This window comes from Semicossyphus pulcher, unplaced genomic scaffold, assembly GCF_022749685.1.
Source record: "Semicossyphus pulcher isolate SPU_LCO1_2020_fin unplaced genomic scaffold, fSemPul1.0.p SCAF_15, whole genome shotgun sequence".
NCBI classification, from domain to species: Eukaryota; Metazoa; Chordata; class Actinopteri; order Labriformes; family Labridae; genus Semicossyphus; species Semicossyphus pulcher.
In genome coordinates, this window is record NW_027211659.1 from 764,062 (window position 1) to 790,716 (window position 26,655).

Here is a 26,655-nt window from a genome sequence, read left to right on the forward strand (position 1 = left end):
ACCGCATTCCCCAACGGTCCCTTCAGTGACTGGTCACATTTTTACAGGCTTTTAATAAACGTACTTCTCTTGAAAAATGTGTCGTCTTTTTCCATTCTTATTTTTCTTTCTTTTGTTGGCAGAATTTTTTTTATTTATTTATAATAAAATCTATGAAAAATGAATATGACTGAATATGAATATCCAATCAACATATTACCAACGTATTCTAATATATTTTTTACTAACGGTTAAATACATTATACTACCACTAAAGTACTAAAAATTTAAATGCGTTTTTGAACGGTACTTTATTCATCGAGCCCTTTTTGTATTGTGGCTTCTGATCAACACTCAAGTCCAGAGGGTGGCGGAAATGGGTCTACACGCTGTCTACCGACCGCCAATATGATAAACGAAGAAGAAGAAACAAAATGGTGTCCTCCAGACCACAAGGGGGCGCCAGAACGCAGTCAGGAATGCACTCGGAAGTCTTTGGCACATGAAGGATGTTTGAATTGTTTACATCAGTGGACTAATCGGAATAAAGAAACACTTTCATATAAACTCTTTTTAAATACGCTGAACATTGTGTGTTGGAATGTCTGTTGATATGCGAGCCTGCTGACATAATGCCGACAACAAACAGGAAGAAGCAGAAGCAGGGAAAAGACGCTGCTGTGAGTTAAATGTATTCATTAACTAAGACTAGCAAAACCTGACATGTTTAGTATCTTAAAGAATATCACTATTTTCATGTTATTCACTACTGTATTTCATATACTTATGCTTTACTTGATTATCCCTGTAGTATGCTTCTGTGTACTTAAATTTTACCAAAATTCAGAGGGTAATATTGTACTCTTTACTCAGTTACATTTATTTAACAAGCAACATTTCTTTCCACTTTTGATGCTTTGATACACATATTTTGCAAAACATATTTTCCTGCATACTTAAAAAATGTTTAGGACCTTTTACAGTGTGATATAGCTGTAACATAGCTATGTTATTGCTATGTTATGCTATGTCAATCAAGCAGGCTCGTGTGTTCACAGTGAAAAATGGTTTTTTTTGTTTGTTTTTGGTTTTATGTTGCTTGTTCCAGGTTCAGGGAACCAATGACAGCAGCGTTGTGAGCAAGGTGTCTGCTGCAGCCCAGGGATACTTCCAGGATGTCTTCCTTCAACACTTTGTGTGCAAAGTGGCCAGGAGAGCCCCACTCATCAACAGGTTGGGTCATCTTTTTCTTAGTTGTGCATAGATCTCATTGAGAGTGTTTTGTCTTTAAAGTTTATAGAGTGGTAAAAAGAAACATGTTGTAAACTTTATATTAACATCCACTATGTGTTTTACAACTTTGCATGTTTGTTTTAGGGGCTACTATGTGCGCTGGAGAGCTGTGGATCACTGTGTGAGGAGGTTTCTACACATAACTGAAAACTGCCCCAACAGACAGGCAAGTATATTGTCTCTAAAGCTAATTTGTTTAGAAAGTTTTCACTAAGAAGGGTTGTGTATTTTACAGACCCTCATTCCTCTTCTGTCTCTTTTAGATCTTGTCTTTGGGCGCAGGGTTCGACTCTTTGTATTTCCGCTTACACGCCGATGGAGCACTTGACAGGGCGGTCGTGTTTGAAGTGGATTTTTCTGATGTTGCCCAGCGCAAAACTGCCCTGATCAACTCTAACATTACGCTGAGGGGGGCGTTAGACTCCCACCTACCTTCTCCTACAGGTTTGTATCTTTCCTACACACATCACACTGATGTTCACTGAGATTCAAAGACATTCTCTTTCAAAAAGTTCCACAGTTCCACTGGGTTATTTCAGATTTCATAAAGTTATGTCTGCCTGTGTCCTCAGGACCTGTGTATGTGTCGAGTGGTCAGTACCGGCTGCTCGGGGTGGATGTTAGGGAGGAGTCCCAGGTGGAGCAGGCTCTGGGTGCAGCTGAGCTGGACTGGGATGCCCCTACACTAATTCTCTCTGAAGTGGTGCTGACCTACATGGAAACAAAATGGTAAACTTGAAGCATAACACATCATGAGAGTGAGTGTGGCGTGGTCCTGTGGTCCAGGTGCTAATAGTTATAGTCATGCTGTATGTTGTGTGTCTTCCAGGTCAGATGCTGTCATCAGCTGGGCGGCAAAGCTTCTTCCTCAGTCTCTCTTCGTTGTGTACGAGCAGATCCATCCACATGATCCCTTCGGTCGCATCATGCAAGATCATTTCCTGAAACTCAACTCAACTCTACACGCTCTGCGACATTACCCAGACACAGCAGCGCAGAGACGCAGGTTCCTGGACAAGGCCAGTATGCAAACCCACTTAATGTGCTTATATTCTGTGTTTCCATAAAGTGTAAGTTCAGAATCGTATGATGAATCATGTTTAGTTTGTTAAAGTCCCGTGTGTGTGTGTGTTTGTGTGGTCAGGGCTGGGAGCAGTGTGTGTGTCTGGATATGAACGAGTTCTACCTCGGGCTGGTTCCTGAGGAGGAGCGAAGCAGAGTGGAGACTCTGGAGCCTTTTGATGAATATGAGGTGAGCTGTTCAAATGTGTTTACGTCGTCTTATTTTGTGAAGCTCAGTGTATTACTTTAGCTAACCAGATGTCAAACCCAGCAGTGACGAGGCTCTTATTTTTTTAAATTATAAAACCATTTGCTGTGTTAGTTATAGATTATACAGGCTGACTCCAATGCAGAACAGGTGTTCCTCTATTCTTGTGAAATGTGAAAAAAACACAACTTACTGTATGAGGGTCAAACCTTTAGCGGTATAAAGCCATGTGACAGGTGACAGTTCATGTGCAGGCACAAACTGGCCGAGGGAGACCGTCGGTTACATCATTTTGTTTTAATAAAAACAAAAACTCTTTTAAGTTTGTGCAGATTTTAGGAAAATGAAGCCACTCAGAGATATTTCATCACAACAAGCATAAAAACTAAGCTTTAATTTTATCACTGCAACAGCCAGTGTCCTCACAGTGACTGGCTATTATTTGTGGTTATTCCAACAACATGTTTAACTACAGCGTTGTTAACAAACACTTCAGAGTAACTCTAATGAACAGAAGGACTGTTTGTGTGTCTGTCCTCAGGAGTGGCACCAGAAATGTTCCCACTACTTCATCCTAACTGCCTCTCGTGGCTCTTTGATGACACAGGCTTTACTCACACCTGCTCCAGGTAACCATCACTTCATTTCCCTCTCACAGAAAAATCTCCCGACTTCCAAACATTTTTAGTTTTTCCTCAGTCTCTCCAGTGCCGTCCATTGTGCCGTCATGGAGCCCCACAGCCCTGAGCGTTCAGACTGTACCGGTTTGTTTGGGGGGGCTGGGGATGGCGTCCATATCGGTGCGTCCAGGGCAGGTTCTGCTGACAGGAGGCTCCAGCAGAGGAGGCAGGGGGGCAGTAACAAGGATCCTCCTCAGGGGGCAGCAAGGCTGGAAATCTGTCAGTGTGGAGCCATCAGAAGATTTAGGTAAGAGCCTTCTTCCTCTAGTGTTTTTGTGTCCTGTCAATAGTAGTTTTTCTTCTAGTTATCAACAGTTTTAAATCAAGCGAAGTACAGTAAGACTCAAAATGTTTCTTTCTCCCAGGAGTTCGACTCTACCACTCTGTCACTTCTGCCCCTGGAGGAGGTGTTGTGGTGTTTGGCGGTCGCTCCTCTCCTCTGAACCCAACCAGAGGCCTTTTTAGAGTAACCCCGGACCCCGATGGTCCGCTTTGTCCTCTCGACTCAGAGAGCAGAGACACAGTGAAACTTAGTGTGGAGCAGATGGTCTCTACAGGTGATCCACCGACGCCAAGATGGAGGCACACTGCTACTACGCTCCGTCACACAGGTGAGATAAAAAAGGTTTTTATCACTCGTTCATTTTCATCCAGATTTACTTTTTGTGCTTCAGCCTTCTTATTTTGTCTGCAGGCAAAGACTTCCTGTTTGTGTTTGGTGGAAAGAACGAATCAAAGGCCGCTCTGAGTGACGGCTACTTCCTGTGTTTGGAGCAGCAGCACTGGACTGAGGTTTGCTTGATCCCTATCAATGTTTATGAGACACACACACACACACACACACACACACACACACACACACACACACACACACTGCTAGCACTTACATTATCTTGTCTCCTTCAACTTGAAATTACATTCGTAAGAACAGGTTTGTTATTAAAGGGGAGGTAGTGGTTTTAAACCTTGGCTGTATTTTTATGTTTGGAGGTGTGACAGGCTCAGATTGTTATTCTAAGTGTGTGACAACATGACAGAAAGGATCCCTACAGAGATAGACCTTTTTGTTACAGAGGAAGATGACTGTTTTAACCACAGACAGCTGTTACTTCGCTCTCTGCAAACACACCAGACTCCATTAAAAAAACAAAAAAACATGAGTTCCTGTGTACCGCTGCCCTGACTTGGTTCTTTGTTTGTTACTTTGTGACTTTAGTGTTTTAAAAGGTTAGTTCAGATCCAATGCAAGATGTGTGGAGCACAAAATAACACAAAGAAACTAACTAGTCTTGTTGATTCAGGACTTTTTTGTCTGACGATTTCCAACAGCCTGAGACAGTTTGAAACTCTTTTTTTGTGAGTGAAACTTGCAGAAAATTGAGGTGAACATGTGAACATGAGGTGAACATGCAGCCACATTGATGCAATTTGAGGCATGTCCAATGTTTCGATAAATGAATCTTACATATCTGCACCGACTCGTGAATGGGTTGAACTCACCGGGCTGAACTTAGCCTGGTACAACAAGTTTGTCCAGTTAAGAGACTTTGTTGAATCCTGCACTCGACCGCTCGTGTGAACAAACCTCACAGGTGAAAATCAGAGAAGGATCTGAAAATGATCTTGCATTAGGCTCAGAGTGTGCTTGTATTATTTACAGGTACCAGTAGAGGGCCCGGCAGCAGAGGCCCGACATTCCCACTCAGCCTCTTCATACCAGGGAGGTCTGGTGGTGTTTGGAGGACTGGACAGGAGAGGAGTTCCTCTGGGGGACACTGCCGTGTTAAGGCCGACTGAGAGAGGCTTCACCTGGGAGAGAATCGAGGTGCAGCCGCCTCCTGCTCCCAGGTCTGTGGTTTATCAAAGCATTTACATCGTTCAGGTCAACGAAACAAAACTCTGAGACCATGTCTGGAAGTTTGAACTCACAACAAGATAAGAGCTGGCGTGATGTGCTTTGTCTTAGGTACTCTCATTGTGCCCATGTGATGGGAGAAAAGCTGGTGGTGGTCGGTGGAGTTTGGCTGCATTCAGACGGTGTGCCAGGTGTTGTCATTATCAACCTTGCAACACAAAGCAGTGCAGAGTTCAGTCTGGACACGGTAGGTTGATATTTGTGGGACCAAATGGACACAGATGTTCTACTTCCTGTACGGGTGCCTCTGATCCCGAGTGGGTTTGTTGCCTGTAAAGTTGCATCAGTTCTTAAGCGTGTCACATTGATCATGTTGCCTTAAGATCTTTCACAGATACTCTGTAATTAATAATTTTGTGTTCTGTCGTCTAGACCTCGGTGCCCTGGCCTCTGATGCTCCACTCGTTCTGCTCCGAGCTGACAGACACAGAAGAACCACAGCTGCTCCTGATAGGTGGAGGAGGAAACTGTTTCTCTTTTGGGACTCACTTCAACCTTCAGCCTGTCACTGTGGACCTCAGACCTGCACTGGGATGAAGGAGCCTGAGGTTCTTTGTCTATGAAACTGTCAGAAGAGGAATTCCTGTAGTTTTATTCCCTGTTCATATTTTGAGGTCTTAAAAGTTTTGGAATTAACTTTGCAGCCTGTCTCCTGCAATCCTTTGGGGCAAATGTGCCTTTTTTTTAACCAAAAAACAGCCGTTACAACCTTTTCTTCAAAGACACCAGACTCCATTGACAAAAACAGTGATTTTACCTTGCAGAGCACAGAGTTGCTGGTCTACCTCCGCCTCAGTCAGTTAGTTTGTTTCTGTTATTGTGTGACTTGGTGTCTTAAATGGTTAGCACTGGTCCAACACAATATTGATGTAGCACACAAAAAGACATGTCTAATACATATACATGTACGAGTAACTCACGTGTTCTGTGAGATAAAATTACAGTTTTTTTCCATGTGATTTGGTGGCTTCTTTTCCGTAATGTTTTCAGACACTTAGAGTTATATTTTGAGGCTGTCAGGTGCAAAAACAAGAACATTTAAGTGGATACACTCCAACTCCAACCACCAGAAAACTAAGACAGGATCAAAAGGATAAACTTAGATCATCAGGGTTTGAATAGAGCTTAGTGTTGTTGTAAATAATCTCTAAACTGTAGATTTCTTTGGCACAAAAGTCATTAAACATGTCATGAATGAGCCCCACAGAAACGTCTTCAGTCTTCTTACAGGACAGGCTTTTATTTGTGAGACCTCAGTTTAAAATCACAAAATAGTCGATGAAAATCAGCAAATTTCAGCTTCGCAGGTCTTTGTTTACATTTTGGATGGAGCTTAATCACTCGGTGAAGCGCCTGAAGGACTGGACGGTGGGACTGACGGCGCCCCAGTCGCCAGGCTTGCGGTATTCTCCCTTCTCCAGGAAGTACTGGCGTCCGCGGTAGTTGGGGTGCTCATAGAAAACCCACCAGCCGTCGTAGACCTTGCAGGAGTAGACTTCCCTCCAGCGGAACTTGTCCAGGAGGGAGGGGCAGTCCTCTGAGGTCTCGTAGGCCTGACCGCCGAAGTCTGCCTTCTCATACAGCTGCATCTTGTACATGGTCCCGCTGGTCTGGAGGGAGGAGACAGAGGAGGAAGCCAGGGAGGTAGAAAGAGGTAGAAGAAAGATGGGGATGGGTATGATGGAGGAAGAGTTGAAGGTGGTGGTTAGTACAGAGGGTTGGGTAAGAATGGGGAGGTGATGTGGGATGAAAAAAAGGGGAAGGGGGGGATATATAGTGAGAAGAGATCTGCATCTTACAAAAGGGAAATGTGTTTGTAGCAGAGCCCGGCAGATGTGGGACTCTGTGATGAGGTGACTGTAGAGAAGACTGATTCTGCAAAGGTGCTGAGAAGGCTACTTTTTAAATATCTACCTGCATTAAAGAACTATTCTTGTGTCACCTGCCCGTCTGCTCACCTTTGATGCTCTGCTACAAGCACTGCAGACTGTTAGAGTAGGGCTCTAACTAATGACTATTGTTGGTTATCTATTAATCTGCTAATCGTGCTTCTATTAATCATTTCATCTTAAATATATCAGAAATCTGTGAAAAGACTGAGCTCATCTAAATTTCCCAGAGCCCAAATCAATTCCTTCATGTTGCATCATCAAAGCAACAGGTCAACAACAAAACATGTCTTTACAAAATGTCAAAAGGAATCAGTTACTGGAACCAGCAGATGTTGAAAAATCACCAAAACATTTAAAAATTATCAAAATACTAACATTTATTTCAGTGTATTAATTTATGAATGGTTGCAGCTCAAGCTGAGCGGGATGTGAACTCTCTCATAAAGCTCACTTTACTGCACAAACAACGTGATGACACCATTTAAATCAACAGAAGACCTATATGCTGCTACAGATCGAGGTGAACGGGCCGGTATCGACCGATTATATCCCCTCTATGGGTTTAGTTTGTAGCTCTGTCTCTCACAAAAACATGGCCGTCACAGAGAACTAGCCGTGGTACAGATTGTATACTCAGTGAATCATGACCTCCAACATCAGTGAGATCACGAGCTCCTTTTCCTTCACTCGTAGGTTTTGGCCGGTTTGTATGCTACAAAACTGCAGTTTGATTTTTGTATGAAAGCTCTGACTCTGCCTGCAGGCCGTCTGTTAGACCGAAGCTCCATCATACAAATAGACTGACCCACATATTGGTCTGCATCGACAAAGCCCTGCGGTCACAGCATCAGCAGCCTCTCTGCCTGCACTCTCTGTGGCTTTCATCAGGTCAGCCAACGTCCGACTGTCTGAGGCACCAAGTTCACAAAGTGTTCAGAAAACCCTCAAAATGTTGAGTCAGTGGAGTCGAAGCAGTTCAGTCTCCATCAGCGGAAAAGACATTTTAAAGTGTCAAAGTCTCATGAAGACTTAAAGTGGAAACTTCAGGAATCTGCAAAACTATTTTAACAGGTCAAAAATTTATTTTTACACGAGGAGATTACGATTAGATGAGTTCTGTTCTGATGACTCTCATTCTAGATTTTAGCCAGTTCTTTTTCTCTAGTAAGAATAACGATTACAGAAATCTACAACTGATTTTCAACTCGTTAAAAAATTATTGTTACAAGTGGAAATGTGCTTTTTTATTTTAACAGTGTCTTTGCAGACATCCCTGACATTAATCACCATAAGATTTGAAAAGAAGTCACTTGTAAGGGCCTGTGTCCACTAACTGTCCACTAACTATTTTCTATACTAACCAATACGGTTCAGCATTTTAAGCGTCCTCGGTTGTCAGCTGTCTTTCGTCGCTGCGCTCACAGGACTCTAACTGGAACACGGCCACGCTCGTCAAAGGCTGTGTTCGAAATGGCAGACTATATTCTATAAACTGGCCAAATCAGTATGCACTGCTAGTGTAGTATGCCATTTCAAACACAGCCTCTGTCACTTCTCCCTCACTGACAAATCAAAATGAAGAAGGGGCGGGACTTTTGAGATCAACTTAGTCAACAACAATGGAGGAGGAGAAGATAATCCTTTTGTTTTTTCGAGGGTACAATTTCCAGGTGTAGAGCTGCTGCTAACGCCGGGACACGATTCCTTTACATTGTTTTCTTGAATAAAAGCAAATATTAAGTGTACGGTTACTACAACAGGAAGCCAAAGTGCCGCCAGACAACTTTAGTAAGCAACAGTAAGTCCGCGTGAAAAGTGCTCTGAAATGTGGACACAGGCCCTACAGGTTAACTTTTCTTTGCTGCTATCAAGAATGAACATTTTGACTAGTGAGAAATTAATCTTTAATGACAATTGCTAATAGTCCAAATTACACTACAGGTTGTTGACTGGAAAATAAGTCAGTGGTAAATTTGACTTGTTGTAATAAATTATCTGCAGAGGGCTTTTTTACGAGTCAGATATCGTTAATATCAAAAATACATATTTTGACACGTGTGAGGCAGAAGTCTATAACTGCTGTCACAGCGACTGATGAGAAGTTCAAATGGCTCCATACAGAGTCAGGCCCCTCCCCTCCACAGCTAAAGTCAGAGATCCTTCTAGGTCAGAGGTTATTTAACGGCTGACTTACAAAGTGGATCATCTTGCAGGAGCTGAGGCGGTCGTTGAGGCCCATCCAGCGCTGGTAGTCTGGGTACTCCCCCCTGGTCAGGACGTACTGGTAGCCCATGTAGTTGGGCCTCTCGTACACCACCCAGGCCCCGCTCTCCACACGGATGGAGTTGCAGCGGCTCAGGTAGGTGTGGAAGTCGGAGCAGTCGCTGTCGCACTCATAGCGACGGCCCTGGAAGTTCTTGTCCTCGTAGAAGACAATCTGCGGGACGAAACACGAGTTATACGTTTAACTGTCCCATCAAACACTTTCAAACATTTCTTGACTCTGGAGCGCTCGAGTAAACAATCTACTTTTTTAGCTTTCCAAGAGATGCAGCTTTGACCTGCAACAACACCTGCAACCAGGTCAACCCCCAGTACTCCCTGCACAGAGGGTCCCAAATAAAGTCTGGTCCACGTCCTAACCCCCACATTCAATCAAACCATTTATATTAATATGGCGCCAAATCACAACCAATCTCAGGACACTACAAACAGAGCAGGTCCAGACTGTACACGCTCCATTGTTTACAGAGACCCAACAACAACTTCCCCTCACAGGCAGAAACCTCGAGCAGAACCAGACTCATGGTGAGCAGCCGTCTGCCTCAACCAGGTGGGCACACTTCACCTTCACCTCACAGTGTTAGCTGACCCTGCCAGTCCCATTAGGTCCCGACTCACCCTGCCCATCTTGGATCTAATGTTGTTGGTGATGTAAGGAGATGCTGGTGGTGGTTGTTGTCCCCCTGAGGTCTCGATGTTGCTCTGGCCCCTCACCGCTCCCTTTTATACCCCCGCCGTTCCCACGTTTATAAACAGCAACAGTGGAGGCAAAAGGGGAACAATCGCTTTGTCATGAAAATGAGATCCAAAAATTGAGTCAGTGATTCTAGTGCTATTCAGTTTTTCCAGAAAAGCGAGGAAGGATTACGGCATAAAGGCCGGGCATGGTTAGCGTCCATTGACCCCCACTTCTGTACTGGCTGGGTCCAGTGCCCACCCCCCGCTCCAGCTCTCGCACCATGTCACACATGCCAGCTCCACCAGCTTGCCCCCACCTGGTGAGGACCTGCCAACTCAGGACTTATTTCTGCCTTATGGATGAATCCAGACAGAGCAGAGGGCAGCGGTGAAGGAGTGTTCAGACACTTCAGTAGAATATACTGAAGCATCAAAGTACTCCCTGAGAAAAGGCCCCTGTGTATAATGTAATGTACACATTGCATACATGTAGATTATTTATGATTTATTATAACTGACGTTGGAGTTTCATGCAGAATTTTGCTGTAGTAGACATGTTTGTTGTTGTTTATAACTGTGCATCGTATCTTACAGATCCATGAAGTTTGCATGTAAAGCACGTAACGATGCTGTATTTCCTTCTGTGCAGAGGTTTTCAGTCTTTTCAGAGGTGTACTAAACTAAGTCTGCTGATAAGTCTTCCCACTGCAGACACCAACAGTCAAAGAGCCTAGATCATGATAATTATACTAGGGGTGCATCGACTGAGGAAATCAGGGCCGATTTTGCAGATGGCCGATGACGATGTTTTTTTCAATAACTGTAATTTTTGTAATTATTAAAGCCCTTGTCTGGGTAAGGGGCCAAAATTAACGTTAATTATACAGAAATAAATGTATTCAGGCCTTCATCACACTCTGAGAGAAAGCATGAATTCAGTCTTTAAAATTCATCTTTTCATTTAAACTTCTTTCACATAAAATCATCTTATAAAATCCTTCCCGAAAGCCTCTTTAGTCTCTTTTAAATCCCCTGCTCACAGTACAAACATGTTTCAGTGCTCACATAGCCGAAAAAAATCTTTCTGAAATCAGAAATACTTTTGTTACACTTAAATGTACTGCACAACTAAAGCAGTTAAATAATAGAAACATCGGCACATGCCACCTTATTTACCGATGGGCCGATGTCTGTCAGCATGGCCGACATCGGCCGATTCCGATGTTCAGCTGATGCATCGGTGCATTCCTAAATTACACCATCATTCTGGGCCGAATAAACCCTTTTTGGGTGTAGTGCATTGTCACTTGCCTCGTCTTCTATTTTATGGACGTCTTTAGTTTCTATTCGACTCGTTCTGCTCACATCAACTACTGCAGAGTCTGAATTCATCTGTGTTTAGCTAACGTTAACATAACTAGCTCATGCTGTGTTTGAAGTCATGTCAGCTCTTTGTTGATGGGCAAATTTTATTCTGACACATTTAAATGATTAACAACAAATGTTTTACTTCCAGCAAACTAGGATTGAACACGCTCCACAGTTTGGGAACCACTGGTGTTATGGAAGTAAAATGGTGTGTAAGAGGAATTCTCATGTCTGGTATCAGTCACATTAAATCCCAACAAATCATTCTGTTGGTAAGTGTGACTGGACCTTATGCATTTCAGTCTGTTTCTTTATCAGTCAGATGAACTGCATCAAAGCTGGAGTAGAAAACCTTAAAAGAAAACCATTAGTAAGTTACAGTTTGAAATGATCTGGCCACTCCCCCAAACACCTGAACCTGCTCGGCGTGTGTGATACGGTTTACTTTGACAACGATGCACTGTGCTGCTCTTCTAACTTTCTCGTGCAACTAGCTCGTTAGCTTTAGCTTGTATAAAGACTGCTTATGTGCAACGAGTGCACAGGCTGCATTTGTGCAGTCTGAAAAGTAGGTGAGCATCTCATCACTTCATTCAGACCGAGTTTAATGATCTGAAACTTACTATCGGCCTCTTTGTTTCAGAACAATTCATTTATTGATCGCTGACGATGTGTGCAGAGAAAACAACAAAGAGTGCATCCTATTTACCAAACTACGGAGCATACTGCTGTGTGCAGAGGAGAAGAATCAAAACAATAAGCAGGTTTTATTCAAAAACTTTATTCATGTTTATATTTTTTACAATCAAAATCTATATTTTCTCTTCATATAGCTGCTGCATAGAGGTGCTTGTGTTTTCAAAGTTATCAACAGCAGTGTGATCACCGTCCTACTGACGGCATTTTAAAGACTTGCAGTAGTATTCTCTCATGTGTGACATTTTACCTGTACACTTCTGTTCTGCTGATGCCACAGTCTGTGACAGCTCAAACTGCAGCATGCTGTATGAGCGGGTGAATGCTAACAGGAAGCTAAATGGCTGAAGTACACTTGGGGGGCTTTTAATGCTAAAAATGGTTCTGAGGGCAGGTTAGATGTAAGAAAATAATCTTACTATGATGCTAAAATAAACATTTTCATACAGGTGAATTCATACAAAAATAAACATTCATTCAGGCAACATCAGGACAGAAATTCTGCCTCAATTGGCACTTCTACAGACAAAAGGATAAATCTGCAGGGAAAGTGACGCCTCGCGTGGCCCGACAGCACTCACTGATGTCAGAGCAAACATTTCCATTAAGCTGCTGAAACCACCGCTGTGAGATCAATAACTGGGCTGAGGCAAAAAGTTCAACATGCTTAAAAGGTTGAGCTCATGGAGAGCAGTGCGACAAGTACTGTTGACTTATATGACAATGTTCGGACAGTGCATCACGTACCTACAGTAAGTGTTAATATTCCTTCCTTTTGACCTCAAAATGGAAAATGTGTGACTGGTATAATTTAACACAAAATAACGACCTGAGCTAGCTAGCTAAGTGCACAACATGTCCTAAATACGCAAAGTGCTGCATTTATTAAGCTTCCCTTACTGAAAATAATGTCCTCACAGAAACAGCACAGCACACACGTGGGCACAGACTTGGAGGAGATGCTAAGAATCACATTAGATTGATGGAAGAGAGCCGCAGTGCTCACAGCTGTCACCGTGCTCGAGGAACAGCTTCCCCTATTTGCATTCTGTCATTTGAATAGACTCTAAAACATTTGAATGCACTGAAATCACACAAAAAAATGTTTTACTTTTTCATCACGTTGTTTGTGGATTCACTTCTTTAATTGAGTCTTAAATTGGAATTCTGATATTTTTTAACCCGAGCCTGATTTTTCATCATATTTCCAAAGTAAAAAGTGCTGACAACATCACAGAAAGGATCCACACAGAGGGTGACCTTTATGTTACAGACGAAGATGCTTTTTTAATCCAGATAACTTCTTTACGTCGCTCTCTTCAAAGCCACCAGACTCCATTTACAAAAACAGTAGTGTTACCTCACAGACCGTTGCCTAATTCAGTACGTTTTTTTGTTACAGAAATATTGTGTTGGGTGCTAACAAAGTCACACAATGACACAAATAAGAAACCCATTGAAGCAGCGGTACATAATCAACTCCAGGTATCTGTGAGGTAAAATGACAGTGGGCATGTTTGACATGTTTTTGTCAGTGGGGTCTGGTGGCTTTGAGGAGAGCACTGTAACGGCTGTTTCTGTTTAAGAAAAGGCCTCTTACTCATTTCCACAAAGTTGCCAGACACTTATCAGGTGAATAGGCCCTGGGTTAAAAAAAAACAACAACCCAGAATGACCCGTTAATGCTTCAAGAGAACACTTCTCATGTCTGCATGCCAGTGCCGTGTTGTCTTTGTTCGTCCTCAGCAGAAGGTCCTTTTAAAAGCGCGTGGTGACGTCGCAGACGCTGCACCCGTGTTGTTGTTTTTGAGTCAACAGCTCCCCTCCTAAAAGCAGTGCTGCAATGTTGTTTTACAACATGCCAATCCACTCCCTGCTTGGCTTAGGCATGTTAAACTTAGCTGCCTTTTCTTGTGTTGTAGCACCCTTCCACTCGAGAATGAGTTGCTCATCGTTGCTATAAAAGCTGGACAGCTCCAGACACGTCACAGTGACATACATAACCACAAACATACTGTACAATAATACTTCTAGGAGCCGTGTTCTCTAAGACCCAAACTAGACCAACCAAAAAATTCAACAGGCCATAGGTGACTGTCCCCCCGGCCGGCCGTTCCTTATAGGTTTGCTGTCATTAACATGCGGCGTGTCCGTTTCAGGGCTGTTGGAGTCGTTCAAAGAGGATATCGTTGGTGGGATAAGGCTGTCCAGTTCCTGCCTGTGCCCCGTTTCAAGAAGCCACTCGTGGAACTTGATCTCCACCAACTCCTGGAACTTCTTCTTCTGCTCCCTGGAGAACATGAATAATAAACCAGTTACAACAGGACAACAAAAAAGGCCATTTACAAATATTTCTACATATTTCTATTTTTTGGTAGATCAGAGATTACAGGCCACTCACTTGTTCAGCCGAGCCTCCATCACAGTCTTCTGCCAGTTCTGTATCCTCTTCTGCTTTTCATCGACTGCTGTCTGATACTGAGGAGGTAACCCCCCCGGCACCTCACAGGTGTCTCCCTCCATGTTGAAAGGCACAACCAGAGTGTGGAACTGAGCCGGGGGCAGCAGGCGATAGCAGGCAGGGTCTGGGTTGGACGATGCGTTCGGTGAGGGGTTAATGCCTTCAGTCCCCAGAAGTAAGGGTCGGTCCCAGGCGTTGGGGACGACAGCCAGCCCCACGTTGGCCATGTGATCCTCCAGGGAGGGGTAGAAGGTGTGGAAAGGCCCCAGTGTAATGTCTGTGTTTCCCGGTAGGAGCAGAGGCCGGGTGGGGGTTAAGACGTGGATGGTGCAACACGAGGAGGCTCCAATAACGATCCTGCCGGCGACACACACAACCCGCACGTTCTGGCAGCTGTGGATGTGGACGCTGGTCTCAACGGGACCCAGAACCACTGTGGTGTCGCGACATTTGTCCACACTGACTGATCTGAAACAGGACACGGAACAAAAACAATTACAGGTGAACTGTTTTCCATGAAAACCGTCAAACTTACATTGACTGAGTCTTTACATCGGCTTTGTTTTAACCAAAGACAGCTGTTACATCACTCCCTTCAAAGCCACCAAACCCCATTGACAAAAACCGTTATTTTACCTGCAGACTGCAGGACTTTCTGATCTATGATCCTCATCAATTGGTTGGTTATTTTGTGTTAGTGCGTCACTTCAGTGTTTTAAATGGTAGATCTAACACTATATTTGTATAACACACATTACTCACCTACCAAGGCAGCGGAAAAGCAACTCAGTTCCACAAGGGAAAATTAATGATTTTGTGAATGGAGTCTGGTGGCTTTGGAGAGCGTGATGAGAGTGTGGCTACAGCTGATGTCCAACCTTTTGTTCCTGTTATTTATTTAGACCACAAAGTTTGTTCAAATAGAGCCCAGGTATAAAATATCGTAATTTCCCTTTAATGGACGCGAGCGTTACCTGAGAGGTGAGAGCAGGTATATGAAGGCATCTGAACATCTGTGGATTTTGATGTTAGCACCGGTCAGCTTGTCTGAGGTTTTAGCCAGAGTCTGTTTGAAGACCTGTGACATCAGCACCATCTTACTGCCGGGTGGAGCCATGTGGGTGTTTCGGGCTATTTTGGCTCTCTTCATGGCCCCCTCCACTATGATGAAGAAACAGAGAGCAAAGAAACAGTCAAAGAAATGTAAACAGAAATGTCAATAGATTATTGTTAGCAGCAGATTTCAGGATACCTTGTTGAGCCCAGGCCAGTTTCTTGCCCGAGCGCAGGCAGGCGGTCATCCCAAACGGGTTGAGTGTGAGGCTCTGCTGGAGACAGGAGAGGAGCTTGTGCAGTGGGAAGGAGCGGCTGAGAGAGGAGTAGCCAGCTTGTGTCTGCAGCGGGCCTTTGGTCAGCAGCCTGTGGACGGGCTGAACAGCTCTGCCCTGGCTAACTGAGCCCTCTAGGAGCAGGCCCAAGCTCCGCACAGCCTCCAGGGGTATCTGGTAAAACACAATGTTAAAATCAGCTACAGCTGCATGCTTCACTGTTGCAGATATGGAAATTAAAGGTCAGATTTGTTTACTGTCATCAAGCTCTCAGTTGTGATAAATAACTTAAATCTTACACCTTATGGGGGTATGCTCAGGTTGTCTCTAGCTGTGTCCGTCTGCTGCTGAGCAGGAAGTGTACACAAGATTTTTAAGCGCCTGTTCTCAGAAAGTAGCTGCCTGCTGCAGCCCAATAAGAGCAATAAGAGTGAGCCAAACCACGCTGTGGCCTGGACAGGTAAACAATGAGCTGACACTCTGTAAAGCATTCGAAGATACACACAATGATATTCTGTAGGTCCATCACTACCCCTTTCCAACTGTCATTTGGACTATTTTGTATTATTAAAAAATTTATTTTAGTTAGTAATAAAAATGTTGTTGCTTTAAAGTAACGTGTGATATGTGCCGTCTGTCCACAGACCTGGCAGTCTCGGAGGGCCTGTCCAGACTGGGACAGCTGTCCCGGCTCCACCAGCAGCTCCAAAATCTCAGCTAGGTGGCTTTGGACAAATGACAGGTGGGCCTGATCGTCCCAGTTCTGCTGACCCAAACAAACAACAGGACAATGAGAAGGACAACACAAAGAAATTAGAAATGACAACTAAAACTTGATACTCCAGAACAACAGAGTTTTGCAGTATCAGCTATCAATCTGTCTTTTGTCCTTCACAGGAGCAGGGACCTTGTTCTGAGAGCTGGTCTTGGCCTCTCGGTCTGATGGAGACGGGGAGCGAGTGCGATGACTCGGCCACTCTTCACCGATTAGAGAGGTTCGTAGAGACACACGATTCAGCTGCTGGATGTAGAGGAAGAGGAGGAACTGCAGGGTGTCCACAGACAGCTACAGAGAAAGAAACAAGGGGTGCTTATCAATGTGTAGCTACTGCTTAAAAGTCAGAGTAGAGTTACTGCCTCAGGCAAAAGAAAACAACACAATGACCAACACAAATGTACAAAAGAGTCTACAGATAGTGTTACATTCGGTGGTAATTGGAGTCATTTTGATACCTTGGTCCTTTGTTGGTCCAGCTCACTTTTGGACGAGCACTGGGAGAGACACTCTGCCAACTCCAGCCTCTCCTCTGGTGTGTGGCCTATAAGAAGGTCAAAGGTCTCAAAGTAGAGCCATGCAAGGTCTTCTGGGAGCTGGAGCTTTCCACAGGCAATATGCCTCCACATGGACCACCCCAAAACAGGGAAGCAGCCCTCCCGTGTTCGCACATACGTCGCCATCTTGCGAAGGTAGTGCAGGCTGAGCTTGGATGGGGGAGCCACCTACAATAGCATTAAAACTTTTTTAAAACAATTGATCTGCTGGTAAATCATATAAAATTTAAAGGTGGGAAGGGTATTTTCACCTGCAGGGCACCCAGTAAGAAGGGTTCCATGCGTGGCCATATGCTCACACTGTCTGCCTCCATGTCTGAAGAGAAAGAAGACAAAAAAAAGATATGACAGTCTGAGATATTAATGGCTGTAACATTCGATGAATCTGAATCAATATATTGATCAATATATGACAATATCATAGATGCAAAGTGAATACATCGATCTATATCATCTACTTTATGAAAAACCTTTATTTTGAAATTCCCATGATATTATTTTTGCTGTTTTAAAGTTGACCATACAAGTGTACAATCATGTAAACAACAAACAGACTCGAAAATGTGTTTGTATGTCGCTGATTTAAGATGGTGGAATATTATCTCCTGTAGTACCCTCATATAGCTCCCATGACAACAGGCAGCCAGACTGCTCATGTCATCAACACCAGACTTGGCATCATGATATCAAGTTTGGCACGCTAACAAAGCTGACTGTAAGCTAAAACTAATCCACTCAGACAGTCAATAAATATGCACAACACTCACTTCCTATTTTACTGAATGTGAAACGCATCTCTGTAGCTGTAGGAACCAGTGAAATGCTGTTTTTTCCTTCAAAGCTAACTTCACCAAACTAGTTTAAGCTGGCCAGCTAACTTAGCTACCGTTAGCTAAAGGGCTAGCAAAGCAAAGGAGAGTGGGAGAAAGCTAACAGTGTTTGCGCTTACTTTCAGCCTTCTTCTTCTTCAGGAAACGATCTGCCCCGTCTCGCCGAGTTAGATCACTCATAAGTGACAGTAAAGATGAGAGTCATGTCGTTGATGCTGGTTGTTGTGATTAGAGGCAGACCCACACACACACACATCTGCCGTTCTTCCTATTTGGCGCCCTCCTCTCCACCGAGACATCTGTTGCGCGCAGCTCGCGGGGGCGCGCTTCTGCCGGCACTGGGGGCTGTTTTCATTCAGTTAAAAAAGACATGCTATTATTGCTTAAGTTGAATTCTAATATACATTTTGAACACTTTGCAGCAAACAATTATACACTAAAAGAACGGATGCTGTATTCAAATATTTGATTCAAATATAGGGTGAGGTCTGTTTCTTTAAATGTGGGCGTGGTTTGAGCTAGGAGGCGGGTCTGCCGACATCCAGTGGGAGGGCTTTCTCTGACAGGAGGAAGAAGGCTTGTGACTGGCAGCAGGAACCAGCCCTGAAAGCCGGCTCTTCTTTCTGCTCCTACCTTTCAAGAAACACTGGGATCTATGGCTTCTAAAGGAATGAATCTTTGCAATGTGTGCTTTCTGCTTCTTTACGTGATTACGGCGGTGCTGGCTGGGTAAGTGGGGTATGCTAGGAGATTACACACACAGCGGTGAAATAGCATCGCCAGGTGGTACACATGTTCCTCTGTGATTGGTCCAGAGCAGTTATACATGTGTGGAGGAGACTGGAGCAGGCTCTCACAAATTAAGCTAACGTGCTAATAAGTGTTTTGTTTGGCTTTTGTCTTGGTAAGCTAACAGTCAGCAAATACTGCTTGCAACTGTAACGGCAGTTTATTATGGTCAAGCCAGCAAACCCCTGTATTTCTATTGCGCATGTGATTTGTTGTTTACGGTAATTGCTATGAAACAGCTCGGTGGAGCCGTTAGTGACTTTTACACACACATTGTGACAGATTTTAGTTAAACACTTTACCATTAATTATTCCCGGTTCTGAACTTGCGGATCATCAAATGAATATACAGTGTAATAAAGAGATCACTAAAATCTACCGTAAATCCCAGTAACACTTCCGGATTTCAAAGTAAAGGATGGCAGGGGTGCCATTTCATTTATTTACCATTTAATTATGAAACAATTTGATGTGGAATGAAACCAATTTCTTCCATGAGTAGTTCATGAGCCTAATACTTCTTAGACTAATTGCACATAGACTAGGAACTGCTTTTGTACGACTAGCTAGCATAGAGGAGCTAACACTAGCTTCATACCGGCTTCTTTTTCAATGAATGCAGGTAGCTAACAGCTAGCTTTGTATCAAAATAAATCACGCTATTAAAGTAACAGCAACGTTCTCTAGCTAGCATAGTTTTCTCTTCTTTTTTCTTGTCTGCGTTGCTTTAAACATGTTTACTCACACCTTACCTCCTCGTATTGTAGGCGAGATTTCTACAAGATCTTGGGGGTGACTAAGAGTGCATCAATCAGGGATATAAAGAAGGCCTACAGAAAGTTGGCTCTCCAGTTACATCCCGACAGAAACCAAGACGACCCCAAAGCTCAGGATAAATTTGCGGACTTGGGGGCAGCTTATGAGGTGAGTATAAGCTATCGTTGTGAGTTTCATGCTTGTGACAAATAAAAAGAGGCACAGAATACTTAATTTGACACATGATAGGGTTGAGAATACAAAACTGTCAGGAGACGGTATTGTAGATTTAGTATAGATATTTGGTTGTGTGCGGAAGAGCTTCAGGCACAGATACAAAAGTCTTTTGTACGCTGGCTATTTGGTTGTTGTTGGAAATGAGACCTTTGCTGTAATTGGTCGAGTAGACCGTGTGGCTGCATCTGATTGGCTGTTGCAGCACAGCTGGCATACAGGAAAACAGGACGTGGAGCGGTGGGAGTGGATTCATGAGCAGGTGTTTCCTTATCAAATATTCGCATTGCTCTTACAAATAACAGAGATTAGACCTGTCATTACATACATAGTGAGTAGACACAAGAGCAAATTATGCTTAAGTTCAAACTGAGGTACTTGGGGGGGCATATTGTACTGTTACTCCACTACTTTCGTTTGCCGGCTTTGCTTTGTATTTACTCTTGCACACGAAACGTAAATGATACTTCCTAGAAGTATTTACAGGTGAACTAATTTATCCATTATTTAATTGACATAATGTATCCTGCTTTTTAAATGTGAATATTTGCTGCTGTGTTACTTTGGGCTCTTGTTCATTGTGATGCAGTTTTACAAACCAAACAATCAGTTGCTTAATGGAGAAAATAAGCAGTGGATTAATCCGGGATGAAAATCTTCATTCTTTGCAGTCCTATATGAAATGGTTTAAAATGAACTTCACCTCAACCTACTTAAACAGTTAAATCCTGTTTTTTTATTAATACTCGAGTTCAGTTGTATGATATATAATAGCTGTCAAAGGGGGCATTTTTCTGAATTAAGTACTTGTAAAACTTAAAGTACATTTTCCTTTTTATATTTACAACCTTTACTTTTGATTGCAGGAGTTTTAGTTGTTCTTGAGTGTTTTTACTTTGTGATATAAGTTATTTTATTTAAGTAAAGTATCTGAATACTTCCCCCACCACATCTGGTTTAATCATTATAATTTTCACTTTTTAAATGTTCTAATAATAAAGTTCTGTTAAGACTGTGTCAAAGAGGCGTTATTCGTGTTTTTTAAGGCTGTGCTTTGTAATATTGTCATATTGCATTACACTGTATTCAAAAGGTGTTTGTTACTGTCGCTGTGTGACTGACAGGTTCTTTTATTTGTAGGTGCTCTCAGATGAAGAAAAAAGGAAACAATATGACGCATACGGAGAAGACGGACTCAAAGAGGGTCACCACGGCTCACACAACGATATCTTCTCCAGGTTAGTTTCATGAGCTCACCTGGGCAGGAATTCTTTACTGTATGCAGCTAAATGGCTAATGCAATGTCAGATGCTGAAATGAATCTAGAGATCAAAAACTGTTTCACATGTCTAAAAATAGTCCTCTGATACCACTGCCTCTCTCACTCTGCCCCGTCTGCAGCTTCTTTGGAGACTTTGGGTTCATGTTTGGAGGAAACCGACAGCAACAGGACAGAAACATCCCCAGAGGAAATGACATCATACTAGACCTGGAGGTCACGCTTGAAGAGGTGTACTCTGGGAACTTCGTGGAGGTGAGGAGAAAATAATCAGAATTATCAATATTTGACTTTTACACAAAGTATGTGTCTGAATGAAAGATGTAAAGGGGAAAAACTGAGCTTTGCACTCGGCATTGTGCCGACCTGCCCTGTGATTTACTCCTGGTTTGCTTCCTTAAAATAATCATTGCTAAATCATCATTGTCACTCAGGTTGTCCGTAACAAGCCTGTAGCCAAAGAAGCCCCCGGCAAGAGGAAGTGTAACTGCAGACAGGAGATGAGGACGACGCAGCTCGGACCTGGACGCTTCCAGATGACTCAGGAGATGGTGTGTGACGAGTGTCCCAACGTCAAGTAAGTCATGTGACGTGTTTTGTCTTGCTTTTCTTTTCAATCACAGCTGCATATCAATGTGTGTCGTATCAATGTGTGGCGTATCAATGTGTGGCGTATCAATGTGCAGACAGTGTGCTCTGTTTTTGGATCAACTCAGGTCGACATCGACTGTCTTTTGCTTTATTCTATAAGCTGAACAGAAGGGGTCGTGCTGTCCTCGCTGTCTTTTGGATCTGATCCCTTAAGTTGAAAAATGATGTCGTTTGTGAGGCTTTAGCACTCAAATCTCGTGGCTCAATAATCAGAGTTGTGTAAGCTGTAAGAAAAAGACTTAAATGGCATAAAAACAATCGAACATTAGTTCCTAAAATATTCTCCAGTCTGGTTTCCTGTTAATAGAACACCAGAGGTGGAAAGTGTCGTCACATTTCCTCTAAAGAAACTGTTCTTAAGCTCAACAGATCACCTCGGGGTGTGAGGTGTGTCGAATAACAATTTCACTGATTTACTTTTAACATTTTTATGCGGCACGCCCATGTGTAACTAATGCAGTGTGATCAGTCCTGCAGTAAAGCCTCCCTCTGGAATGGTTTAGATGTTCTGTATTTAGCCGAACATCTTTGATACAAAATAGTCACTAACTAAACACTAACGCTGTAAAACTCAGCCTCTCCAACTGAGAACGAAAGAGAGCCGTTTATTGTAACGCTTTATACTCAGAGGAGTTTCTACGACTGTGTGAAGAGAAGAGAAATATTCTATAAACTATAAAATTCAGAGATTAAAGTCAGAAAGTTGCTAGAAAATATCCAGAATATTTATGAGTTATAAAGTCATAATTTTGCACGAGTCCTCTCTGGACGCCGACCCAAGCACATATCACCCTTAATATAGTCGTCAGTCACGACCTTAGGATCGTTGTTTGTTGTATGAGCCTCCATACAAACAAAACCACTGAAACCACTAACTTAAAGTAGTTTTGTATATTTCTTGTCTGTAATGCAGGTTTGTTTCCTGTTAGTCTCCGTCATGAGGTCGTAGGGTAACTCTCATGTGTGATGTAACCCCTGGGGCAAACGGGGAGCTCCTTGTGTGCAGAGAAAACAGGTTAAATCTGCTCCGAGCTCCGTGTGTGAGCAGCAGAGCCAACAGGGCAGAGACACAGGTGAATCAGAGGGAGGGGGCCGTGAACCACAACCTGCTGTTTGGGGGGGTCGTGGCTTAGAACACGATTTTACTAGTTTTTGTTTCTCGCAAAAGAGTAGTTTTTTTTTCTCGGACCATTTCTCTTTTCCTCCGGCTCTGTTTTTGTTTTTACGATGGCTCTGATTCGCCGTCGTATGTTTGTTTATTTTGTCCACCAGAAATGTTTTCTGTGACAGTTAATAACTGAAACAGCTTTATATAATTCTTCAGAAAACTACATCCTGTAATCTGATCAAAAAGTGAAATCCGTCTTTACAACAGTTTAAAGATGAAACGCTTCATGAAGGTGTCAGACATTAGATGAATCCTGGTGCAGCTGATAAACGAACAGCTGAGCTGATTCCAGAGTTGTGATAACATTTATGTACAACTCTTATTTTAAACATGTTCCTTATGATGCCGTCTCGCCCACAGGCTGGTGAATGAAGAGAGAACCTTGGAGGTAGAGATTGAACAGGGAGTGAGGGATGAGATGGAGTACCCTTTCATAGGAGAAGGTAAATCTACATAAAGCTTCATGTAAATATTAAGTTAAGTTTTATCTGTTGTTAACATCTTCATGTGACCACAGGAGAACCTCACATCGATGGAGAACCTGGAGATCTACGATTCCGCATCAAAGTGTTGAAGTACGAATAAGCACGATTCCTTTTGTGTCTGTTACGTGCAACACAGCACATCTATAGCAGAGTGTTACATGAATGATGCACAGTAACTTTATCTGGGCTCTTTCCTTTTGTTAGACATCCTGTGTTTGAGCGCAGAGGAGACGACCTGTACACAAACGTCACCATCTCCCTGGTGGAGGCTCTGGTTGGCTTCCAGATGGACATCGTACATTTGGACGGACACAAGGTTCAGAACTCAGACTGTTTAACGCTACAGAAAGAAGGGTTTTGAAGTGAATGTACCAGTGTGATTGAATGGCTGCCTCTGTTTGACAGGTTCATATAGAGAGAGATAAGGTCACTAAGCCCGGAGCTCGGATGTGGAAGAAAGGAGAGGGTCTGCCGAACTTTGACAACATCAACATCCGAGGTTCCCTCATCATCACGTTCGATGTGGAGTTTCCTCAGACTCAGCTGGACGACCAGCAGAAAGACGGTGAGGGTGAAGGAGGTGTTGAAGGAGGTGCAGGGATGTTGATCCTGCCTGGAGAAGCTTTGGGAAAAGTTACTTAAAGGTCTACTTCCATTGCTTGTGAGCCTTTTGAAAAGAGACATGCAACAACTTTAACTAAAAAACCAGCTCAGAATCATTTCGATGGGACACTGACTTGTGATGATGCCACTGTCATGCTCCGTCTGCTCTGAACACCGGATCTTTACATATATCTTTAGTGGAGCGACTTCCATCTGAGAGGTACTGCACAGTTTTATGGCTGAACACCCTGAAGTTTAACACCTCATGTTAGTGGTCTCAGCTTATATTCTCAGCACTTCATGGCGGAGGGAAGAGACCGAACAGGACGTTGACGTTGCAGAAAAAAAGAGTGACTGAGCAAAAGGTCTAAAGAGAGTAAATCACGCACCTGCTCTTACGTTTTTTTGCAAAAGGGTCAAAGTCACAAAAAATACCAGTTTTTGCATAATGTTGCTGTAAACTTGTACTCGTGGTGGGAATCACCGGGCAACTCACGATACGATACGTGTCCCACGATAACGATTCTGCAATAATTGATATATTGCAAGACAATCGTATAATGATACGTCGTGATATCGGATGAACTGAAGAAAACAAACTGCCTCTTAAAAGGTGCAAAAAGAAGTGCAGGATTAATGTATTTATTACTGCAGTATGGTGTCACTTTCACCGAGTTTGACACAAACTGAGATAAAACAAAGTTTTCACTCTGTAAATTAAATTTACAGAACAAGTGTGAAAACGAATTAGGACTTTGGATCCTCTGTCACTCTGAAAGCGGCTGGTGCATCTCTTCACTTCTTTTCACCGCTATCGAACGGTAGCCCGCTCTCTTCTTCTCTTATCCTGCTGTCCAGTTAACTTCTGTTGACATAACCCTCATTCATGTAACACGCGCCACCGCGAGGAGTCATGAAGTGACTGGAGTCAAAATCGCAGGGAAATCTGTTCAGAGCGCCGTTTATTTGTAAATGAAAATATTGATATTTGACGCCAGCCTATCGATAATCATTTTGAACGAATCAGGATGAGGATATGTTGCCGTATTGATAAATTGTCTCAATCCTACTGTGCACTACTTAAATCAAATGTAGAATTTCTACCAGAGAACTGTGAACTGTTATTTTCCTTCAACACTTGAAACATGCAATTATTGTTGAGTTATGTCACTAAATCATTTGGAAACGATCACAGCCCAGTTAAAGATTATCTGATTATTTACATGAATAAAAGTTTTTTATCTGCCGCTGTTGATCACGGTTATCGTCCTCTTGTTGCAGGTATTCGGGGCCTCCTGAAGCAGGGATCTGTACAGAAGGTTTACAATGGACTACAAGGATACTAACACACCAACACACGCAGCCTGGACTGAGTTATCTGCCCCACACTCACACACACACACACACGTTCAATCTACAGGAGGGCCAGGGTGTATTTATTATTTCAGATTGTTCTCAGGATGGCTCAACCCAATTTAACCTTTTTAAAGTTGTGCAGGTCGACAGCAGCGGCTCATGTAACGTTTTATTTAAAGTGTACAAATAGAAAACATGCCATGTTATTTTGTCCTCTTGTTTCCTGCATCATGTTATCATACGGCCTTCTCCTTTTTAAAATCAAACACTTGTTTCTGTCGGGGTGAAGAGGACACTCTGCTGCTGCTGACGAACTGAGGACAAAGACCCCTTAAACACCTTTAAACGTCTGCAAGAAGACCAGAAGCTTCTCCCATGTGTTCCTTTTGTTTTAGGAGTTTCATGAATGTAACAGCGCCACCTGGTGAATGATGAAAGGTTTATTGGCTCTGGTCAGATTCCTGTTCAATAATAATTCTTTGTAAATAGGGAAGGACAAAGCTCCTCTGTTTGTGTCTCAGTTTTCCTAATTTATGTCTCCTCTGACTCGCCCGTGTGTGACAGGAAGCTGTCACTGTCCCCCTTTGCACTGTGTCAGGAGTTGACCTCTTGCATTAAACAGTGAAGTTTTCTTTTGGAGGACTTTCCTTATCCTCGAACGCCACTGTAGAAAACGTGACGACCTCCCTGTCTGGGCTGAAACCCTCTGACTCAAAGGGACTCCACAGCAGAAAGAATCAGCCTCCGGTGGTTTTAGGACCTTTTCTTCTTCTCTCTGTTTTTACTGTCGACTGCAGCGCTGCCTCCAGGTTTGATGAGTGTCATCATGGCCTTAATGTGAATTATTCGGCCATTTTTAATGAGTGCTCGAGGGGATAATGTACTTTTGACTGACGATATAAATAAAGATTTCTACAAATTCTGACGAGGTGTTATACGTCGAACTCACCAGCAGATGGAGCCCCTGGATTTAGTCAGGTGGCACACCATTCAGACAGAGCAAAACGTTTCATGCAGGATAAACACAACAGTCTGAACACTTGGCCCTAAGCTTTGACCAAACATCCTTTGCAGTCTGTAGGGGAAAAAAGGTAGAAAATAAAACGCCTTGAGTTACACAACCCAGCCTGCAGAGCTCCTCGTGTGATGTATCGTCCTCTGCTCAGAGGATTAATGTCCAATAAGCATGGTATTTTTTTCATGCTTCATTTTGCGTACAGATATATGGATATATTAAAACTGTTTCTGGCAAACTTCTAGTATAAAAGTACGGAAAGCCTCAGATGTCAAACTCATACCAAAAAAGTTCTGCACTGTGATGGAGGAGTT

The 26,655-nt window shown here is 43.1% G+C and overlaps 4 protein-coding genes across 5 annotated transcripts; 2 read left to right on the top strand and 2 right to left on the bottom strand.

The window, feature by feature from the left end:
- Positions 1-505: 505 nt before the first annotated feature.
- Positions 506-6,332, top strand: lcmt2 (leucine carboxyl methyltransferase 2). The gene is made up of 14 exons (XM_069663529.1): positions 506-659; positions 1,088-1,212; positions 1,357-1,438; positions 1,536-1,716; positions 1,845-2,001; positions 2,102-2,291; positions 2,417-2,524; positions 3,084-3,171; positions 3,242-3,469; positions 3,588-3,833; positions 3,917-4,014; positions 4,883-5,070; positions 5,189-5,324; positions 5,510-6,332. Exons 1-14 carry the CDS (start codon positions 612-614, stop codon positions 5,672-5,674), a joined length of 2,040 nt encoding a protein of 679 aa, XP_069519630.1. The 5' UTR covers positions 506-611; the 3' UTR covers positions 5,675-6,332.
- Positions 6,333-6,474: 142 nt separating this feature from the next.
- crygs2 (crystallin, gamma S2) lies at positions 6,475-12,146 on the bottom strand. 2 transcript variants are annotated; one of them, XM_069663191.1, is made up of 3 exons: positions 12,138-12,146; positions 9,224-9,466; positions 6,475-6,747 (listed from the first exon to the last, which is right to left on the bottom strand). In XM_069663191.1, exons 1-3 carry the CDS (start codon positions 12,144-12,146, stop codon positions 6,475-6,477), a joined length of 525 nt encoding a protein of 174 aa, XP_069519292.1. The 2 variants fall into 2 exon arrangements, with proteins under 2 accessions (XP_069519292.1, XP_069519291.1); XM_069663190.1 differs by lacking the exon at positions 12,138-12,146 and adding an exon at positions 9,931-9,939.
- A 23-nt stretch (positions 12,147-12,169) lies between these two features.
- tbccd1 (TBCC domain containing 1) lies at positions 12,170-18,262 on the bottom strand. The gene is made up of 9 exons (XM_069663184.1): positions 18,125-18,262; positions 17,427-17,491; positions 17,077-17,343; positions 16,751-16,909; positions 16,490-16,606; positions 15,768-16,017; positions 15,490-15,676; positions 14,456-14,983; positions 12,170-14,344 (listed from the first exon to the last, which is right to left on the bottom strand). The coding sequence occupies exons 1-9, from the start codon at positions 18,183-18,185 to the stop codon at positions 14,131-14,133; spliced, it is 1,848 nt and encodes a 615-aa protein (XP_069519285.1). The 5' UTR covers positions 18,186-18,262; the 3' UTR covers positions 12,170-14,130.
- A 302-nt stretch (positions 18,263-18,564) lies between these two features.
- On the top strand, positions 18,565-26,228 carry dnajb11 (DnaJ heat shock protein family (Hsp40) member B11). Its single transcript, XM_069663168.1, has 10 exons — positions 18,565-18,734; positions 19,562-19,718; positions 20,925-21,022; positions 21,186-21,318; positions 21,498-21,640; positions 23,243-23,325; positions 23,400-23,457; positions 23,572-23,683; positions 23,773-23,932; positions 25,252-26,228. The coding sequence occupies exons 1-10, from the start codon at positions 18,661-18,663 to the stop codon at positions 25,314-25,316; spliced, it is 1,083 nt and encodes a 360-aa protein (XP_069519269.1). The 5' UTR covers positions 18,565-18,660; the 3' UTR covers positions 25,317-26,228.
- Positions 26,229-26,655: the final 427 nt, after the last annotated feature.

Bases quoted from the DNA above. Each gene is read 5' to 3' on its own strand.
- crygs2 (XM_069663191.1), bottom strand. The intron at 6,748-9,223 runs GTAAGTCAGCCG...TCCTCCCTCCAG, and splicing joins CCTGCAAGATGATCCACTTT to ACCAGCGGGACCATGTACAA.
- lcmt2 (XM_069663529.1), top strand. From the start codon at position 612: ATGCCGACAACAAACAGGAAGAAGCAGAAGCAGGGAAAAGACGCTGCT. The intron at 4,015-4,882 runs GTTTGCTTGATC...TATTATTTACAG, and splicing joins AGCAGCAGCACTGGACTGAG to GTACCAGTAGAGGGCCCGGC. The intron at 5,071-5,188 runs GTCTGTGGTTTA...GCTTTGTCTTAG, and splicing joins CAGCCGCCTCCTGCTCCCAG to GTACTCTCATTGTGCCCATG.
- tbccd1 (XM_069663184.1), bottom strand. From the start codon at position 18,185: ATGAGTGATCTAACTCGGCGAGACGGGGCAGATCGTTTCCTGAAGAAG. The intron at 17,344-17,426 runs GTGAAAATACCC...ATGCTATTGTAG, and splicing joins TCTTACTGGGTGCCCTGCAG to GTGGCTCCCCCATCCAAGCT. The intron at 15,677-15,767 runs GTATCCTGAAAT...TCTTCATCATAG, and splicing joins ACTGGCCTGGGCTCAACAAG to TGGAGGGGGCCATGAAGAGA.
- dnajb11 (XM_069663168.1), top strand. From the start codon at position 18,661: ATGGCTTCTAAAGGAATGAATCTTTGCAATGTGTGCTTTCTGCTTCTT. The intron at 19,719-20,924 runs GTGAGTATAAGC...TTTTATTTGTAG, and splicing joins ACTTGGGGGCAGCTTATGAG to GTGCTCTCAGATGAAGAAAA. The intron at 23,326-23,399 runs GTAAATCTACAT...ATGTGACCACAG, and splicing joins GTACCCTTTCATAGGAGAAG to GAGAACCTCACATCGATGGA.